We start from the raw sequence: 6,969 nt of genomic DNA on the forward strand, positions 1-6,969 counted from the left end.
GAGAGAGAGAGAGAGAGAGAGAGAGAGACAGGGACAGGGACAGGGACAGGGACAGGGACAGGGACAGAAAGAGAGATAGACAGACAGACCCATCTCTTCAGGCTATCCCATAACTGTCCCTCCTAAGACCTCTACATCCCCTCCTCCCTCCCAGGTACAGTTTCTCTACTGTAAATAATACCCAAAATAATTCTTCCTTCTTCTATCATTATGACTGCCGATGGCCCCTGGTCATAGCGTAGATTACTTTTCCTCACGATGACTGGTGGATAGATGATTCACTTACTTAGACAAATGTATTTGTTGTAAGTCGCTTTGGATAAAGGCGTCTGCTAAATGCCAACAAAATGTCAATGTAAATGTAAAAATTAGATCCATTATGGACCCATCACTCTCTGTCCACTCTCATTCACTATGTGAAGTAGTGTGAGTGATCTACTATGCGGACATCATTGTGTAGCTATTCTCCCAACTCCAACCCTGACCAAGTTACCATCAGTAAGTAATAGCCTTGAAACATTGTAGCTGATACAGATACTGTGTGTGTGTGTGTGTGTGTGTGTGTGTGTGTGTGTGTGTGGTGTGTGTGTGTGTGTGTGTGTGTGTCCGTCTCTGTATCTGTGTCTCTGTGTGTGTGTGTGTGTGTGTGCGTGTATGTGTGTCTGTGTGTGTGTGTGTGTGTGTGTGTGTCCGTATCTGTGTCTGTGTGTGTGTCCGTGTCTGTGTGTGTGTGTGTGTGTGTGTGTGTGTGTGTGTCTGTGTGTGTGTGTGTGTGTGTGTGTGTGTCTGTGTCTGTGTCTGTGTCTGTGTGTGTGTGGTGTCTGTGTCTGTGTCTGTGTCTCTCTGTGTGTGTGTGTGTGTGTGTGTGTGTGTGTGTATGTGTGTGTGTGTGTGTGTGTGTGTGTATGTGTGTGTGTGTATGTGTCTTCAGGTACCTGCGTCCCTCCATGCTCCAGCAGCTCCTGCGTCGCCTCGTCTTTGACGTGCCCTTGCTGACGGAGTACTGCAAGATGCCTCTCAGGGTGTGTGTCTCTACCCGTCTGCTCCATCTCTCTCTCTCTCTCTCTCTCTCATCCTCTCTCATCCTCTCTTCTCTCTCTGCTTCATAAGTCACATCCCTCTTTCCCGGGTTCTCTCTCTCTCTCTCTCTTAGTCCCTCCATCCCTCTGTCTCTCTCTCTCATCCTTTCCTCTCTCGCTCTCTCTCACTCTCTCCGTCCCTCCCTCTCTCTCTCTCATCCTTTCTTTCTCTCTCTATCTCTCTCTCTCTCCCCCCTCTCTCTCTCTCTCCTCTCCCCCCTGCTGTTCTCTCTCTACCCCCTGGCAGGCTAGTAGCACCAGGGGTGTGTGGTGCCTGCCTGCCACGCTCGACTGCCTGCCTATATATGTGTGTGTGTGTGTGAGTGTGTGGTTATTAGCTCTTCATCCCCCAGGGCGGTACACAGGCTGTTGATCAAGCAGGCCCATTGTTATTCCTCTGCCTCCGTCTCTCTCGTAATGACAAAGTCGTCCTGTAACAGCTCTGCGCTGGGTTTTTTGGCTTGTTTTTTTGTTGTAAACAAAGCGCCCAGCTGGAGGGAGCGCACACACACACACACACACACACACACTCACACGCTAGGAGGAAACTGATTAAAGTCGCGTCCCCTTCGCTAACCCTGTCTGTCTGTCAGTCCAGAGGGAGGACAGGAGACGTAACCATGGGAGACGTAACCGTGGGCGACTGGCCTGTCGCGGACGGCTGATCACGGTTGTTGTTTACACGTCCGTCCATCTATAGGTGGCGTCCGCTAAGTGTCTTTGCGCTGAGGTAGTGAGGATTAATTTCCCGTGACGTGTCATCAGCTTTATATCCTGTTCTTCTGGCAGGGCTCGGTGCCACAGCGCTGTTAGTGAATCAGAGTCAGAAGAGTCAGAAGAGTCAGAAGGGTCAGAAGGGTCAGAAGGGTCAGAATCAAGTTTATTGCTAAGTATAAGAGACTCAAATTCTTCTCAACATTGCAGCATCAAGAGATAAATAGCAATAGTTATTAAAAAATAAAATAAAACAGGAGACAGTTTTATAATAGAAATAATAAATAATAGAAATAGAAAAATAGGATAGAGTATAACTCTGAGGTAGCAGATAGTAGATAGCAGACAGCCGGTAAGGCATCAGATACACCGTATCTGTAGGGATGAGATGAAGTCTGTGTGTGTGTGTGTGTGTGTGTGTGTGTGTGTGTGTGTGTGTGTGTGTGTGAACCCTGGTTGCTTGGTGGAAGTACCTGTTGTTGTTTAGCTTCTGGGTTTTGGCCCCCCAAGGCTTCTATACCATTTCTTGTGTGTCCTCTATCCTCTGTCTGATTGGCTGACCTCTGACCTTGTCTCCTCCCCCTCCAAGCTCCTGACCAATCACTACGAGCAGAGCTGGAAGTACTACTGCCTGCCGTCTGGGTGGGGCAGCTATGGCATGTCCTCAGAGGAGGAGCTTCTCCTCACCAAGAAGATCTTCTGGGGCGTCTTCGACTCGCTCTCACAGAGGGTAAGACGCCATCTTTTATATTATTATTATTATTATTATTATTATAATTATTATTAGTCCCACTCATACCCACTCATATTTTTCATTTCATTGGATATAGTTAGTAGACAGACAGGAAAGTAAGGAGGAGAGGGCAGGGGTTGGATTCGAACCCATACCAACATGGGTATAATGTGCACTGTAGACCGCGGTGCAAGACCACTGGACCACCCCAGGCCACATAAGACGGCATCTTCCTCTCCGCCAGAGGAAGGTGAAGGCTTTTAGCACAAGCATCAAAGACTGATAACGCACTCACCCAGCTAGGCTACGCACAGCTATGATGATGATGACGTGCTGACCATGTCAATGCATGTACTATGTACTGTACACAGCCAGTGGTTGATACCCTCTAGTGTACCTATCTGGTACCTGCGGAGATGTGAAGTGATATCTAAGCATTACTATTATATTGGGTTACTTGCTGTAAGAACACACCATTAGCATTACCGTTGTTTTGGAAGTTCCATTTCTCAGAAGTTCTCTGAAACGAATAAATGAATGATGAGGTTTATAGTTGTATAATGTGTCTTTTTTTAAGTCAATGTGTGGACTTAGTATACCGTGGAGTTGGGGGAGTGGAAGGTCAGGGAGGATGCTGGGAGACCAGGCCGAGAGCATCAATATTTGAGCAGCGCATCATTGATCTCGCAGCCTCCCGGCCGGCCTTTGTAGCAGCGCTGCATTAAACATTAAACTGCATTCATCGGATATCCTCTCCACCATTCCCCTAATCTCCAGTTGACCCAGAAACAGAGACCTCTCAGTCCATTCTAAACAACCGTCTTACGGGCTGTGGCTCAGGAGGAGGTAGAGCCGGCGTCTAAGGTGGGCGGTTCGGCGGTTCGATCCCCGGGCCGCCCACGTGTCCCAAGGTGTCCTTGGGAAAGGCACTGAACCCCCCAAATCGCTCCTAATAAACGGGCCGGAGCCTTGCATGGTAGCTTGCCGCCATTGGTGTGTGAATGTGTGTGTGAATGGGTGAATGAGAGGCTGTTGTAAAGCGTTTTGGAATAAGGCGCTATATATGTGCAGTCCGTTTACCAGTTCCCATCTCCTCTGTAGAAGTACGACGCGGACCTCTTCAAGATGGCCATGCCCTGCCTCAGCGCCATTGGCGGGGCGTTACCGCCCGACTACGTAGACGCCTCCATCAGCACGGCCCTGGAGAAGACGGTGTCGGTGGACGCCCAGGGGAACTTTGACCCCAGGCCCCTCAGCACAGCCAAGTGAGGGACCGGAAGGGAGGGAGGACGGTCGTAAAGGGGGGGGGGGGGGTTTATGGGCGTCAAATTAAGTGCACTTTGAATAATAAGTTAATACCTCACTGACCTATTTGAGCCATATATACAGTGGACGGCAGTGCCACTTATTTGATTTAACGTACAGCTGCTTTTATACTTAAGTTCGACTATTGTGAAGAACATTTATACTTCAATTTTGTAAAGTACACGTGCATGAACTTTGTTCGAGCATCCTGTCGTGCCTCAGCCTAAGTGCCTCAGATGTATGTAGCAAACCCTCAGTGAGTCATTGTTTGTATCTCTTCCCAGCATATCTCTTCCAGAGAAACTGGAGCACGTTGCCAACAGATACGGGGAGCATTCCCATGACAAATGGTCTGCAGAGAAGGTAGGAGGGCCGGGATGAAGCTAGCCTCTGCCCAGGAAACGGGGATGAGATGGTGCTGAATAAGAACAAATCTATATACAGTATGAATGCAAAGCTGTGCTATATATATATATATATATATATATATATATATATATATATATATATATATATATATATATATATATAGCAATAATAGAGTAAATTAAGTCATAATAAAGTCATAAAGTCATAAAGTGATGGTAGTCGTACTACAGCGGAACCAGTACAGTGGAATATATTGTAAAATACTACCTTAAACTGTGCAGACAGCTAGTACAGTACATGCGTCTGTGTATGTATATATATATATATATATATATATATATATATATATATATATACACAGTATGTGTGTATATATATATAGATAGATAGATAGATAGTTACTGTATATAGTTATAGTACAGTTCATGTGTCTGGTCCTCAGGTGATGCTGGGGTGGAAGTACGGGGACTCTGTGGATGAGAAGGCCAAGACTCACCCTCAACTCAGGACCTACAAAGGCCTGACAGAGAAGGTACGGTACAACAGTAGTATATGGATTGGGAATCGCACCACAGACTCTGTGTACCGTACAGGACTGTACTTAACTGTCCCTCCTAAGACCACTTCATCCCCCAAAAATAATCAATTCAAAAATATGGATTCGGTCTTCTAGTACTGTGACTGCCAAAGTCCCCTGGTCTTAGCATAGATTTATTTTTCTTATGATGACTGATGGATAGATGATTCACATACTTAGACAAATGTATTTGTTGTGAGTCGCTTTGGATAAAGGTGGCTGCTAAATGCCAGAAAGTATCATTCCGATATTTCTGTCAATGACATAAGGTGAGCTTAAATCGCCTAGGATAACAAGCAACCTTTTCATTTTAGTTTTCAAGTAGAGATATGTGAAGTATATGATTACATTTTCTGTGTGGATTAAAATGCCAAAAATATAATGTAATGTAATGTTAATGTAATGTAATATAATGTAATGTAATGTTAATGTAATGTAATATAATGGAATGTAATATAATGGAATGTAATATAATGTAATGTCTGTGTCTCGGTCTCCAGGAGAAGGAGATCTACAGGTGGCCCGCCAGAGAGTCTCTGAAGAGCATGCTGGTCATGGGTTGGAACGTGGACCGGACCAGGGATGGAGAGAGCTTGTCCCTGCAGAGGGAGAGCGAGAAGATGCGTAAGATCTCCCAGGGATCCCAGGTACAGTCTGATAGATAGATGGATGGATGGATAGATAGATAGTTAGAGAGACAGATAGATAGTTAGACAGACAGATAGACCGATAGACAGAGAGATAGAGAGATATCAACAAAATACAGACAGACAGACAGATAGATAGATCAACAAAATAGTAGACTAAAATAAAAAATGAAATTAAAATAGACATTGGAAGGTTTGTTACATGTTTTGTTTTCATATCTGATTCCTGACCTGTTTTATTTACGTTCCGGCAGGCAAACGGTTTCAACCCGAGCCCTGTAGACACCAGCAGTGTGGTTCTGTCTAGAGAGCTACAGGTGGGTCGTCTCTGCAGCTGTTGTGGCAGCGGTTTATTTGGCAGAAAGCTCTCAGGAATTCATTTCAAACTGCCATCTTGTTTTAAATTGAATCTTCCATTTAGCCCATGATGTGGTTATGAAATAGATATTTAATTAGCCGGTTAACTCCCCCCCCCCCCCCCCCCCCCACTGTCTTTGCTTCAAGGGCATGGTGGACATCGTGGCTGAGAATTATCACAACATCTGGGCAAAGAAGAAGAAGAATGACCTGGGAACCAGAGGTGATTCTTCATTTGCACGCACACACACACACACACACACACACACACACACACACACACACACACACACACACACACACACACACAACACACTCTCACACAAAAGCAGGTGACCAGTGGGCAGAGGGGAGGGGGGGTGTTAGAGCAGGGGACCAGTGCCACACCTCTCTCTCTCTCTCTCTCTCTCTCTCTCTCTCTCTCTCTCTCTCTCTCTCTCTCTCTCTCTCTCTCTCTCTCTCTCTCTCTCTCTCTCTCTCTTTCTTTTACTACTTATTTGCCCAGCCGGCATTTTAACGTTTAATACACGGGTGAATAAATCACTGTCGAATTTTGTTTAGATTTTGAAAGGAAATCTACCATTAAACGTTGTTTCTTCACTTTCTTTTTTCAACGTTGAAACAACAACTGACATATTTCAACTACATTTCAACGTTGAACGGTTGGTCACGTTCCGGCTGGATGGTTAATATGGTACTGAATTGATACTGAATATCAGTATCAGAATTCATCCTCTCAACTCTGTACTGATGACACCACAGCTTTGACACCTTTCAGAAAACATCCCAGAGAGCCCACACTCTTCTGTTCTACCAGGGGAAGGGATTTTTAATCCAAAGCGACTACAGGGACAGTCTCCCTGGAGTAACTCAGGGCTAAGCGCCTCACTCAAGGGCACACTAGTGGTGGTGTTCCCCAGGTGGGATTTGAACTCACCTCAAGGAAGGGGGAGGGCAGAATTGCTCTCCTTTCACTGGTGTATTGTATTTGTATGAATAGTACCAATGACTGAAAATACAGAACATGTTCTTGTAGTACGAGGACAAGGTTAGGTCAGTGATGATTGGTTCTGGTCAGGTCAGTATAATTGTTTGTGTCTAGGTCAGTGATTGGTTGATGTTTCAGGGGGATTGTTTGTGTCTAGGTCAGTGATTGGTTGATGTTTCGGAGGGATTGTTAGTGTCTAG

General features: G+C 45.5%; 1 protein-coding gene across 1 annotated transcript in view; it reads left to right on the forward strand.

The window, feature by feature from the left end:
* The window catches only part of LOC308157528 (ryanodine receptor 3), a gene marked incomplete at both ends in the record, with an annotated part of 155,245 nt that overhangs the window by 108,227 nt on the left and 40,049 nt on the right, over window positions 1-6,969 (forward strand). Inside the window, 8 exon segments of the mRNA XM_080531105.1 lie at window positions 932-1,022; window positions 2,383-2,523; window positions 3,628-3,791; window positions 4,116-4,194; window positions 4,643-4,732; window positions 5,278-5,424; window positions 5,679-5,741; window positions 5,929-6,004. Coding sequence (XP_080387231.1) covers window positions 932-1,022; window positions 2,383-2,523; window positions 3,628-3,791; window positions 4,116-4,194; window positions 4,643-4,732; window positions 5,278-5,424; window positions 5,679-5,741; window positions 5,929-6,004 — 851 coding nt within the window.

Source organism: Nansenia antarctica (assembly GCF_963989245.1).
Source record: "Nansenia antarctica genome assembly, chromosome: 1".
In the NCBI taxonomy this organism is placed as follows: domain Eukaryota; kingdom Metazoa; phylum Chordata; class Actinopteri; order Argentiniformes; family Microstomatidae; genus Nansenia; species Nansenia antarctica.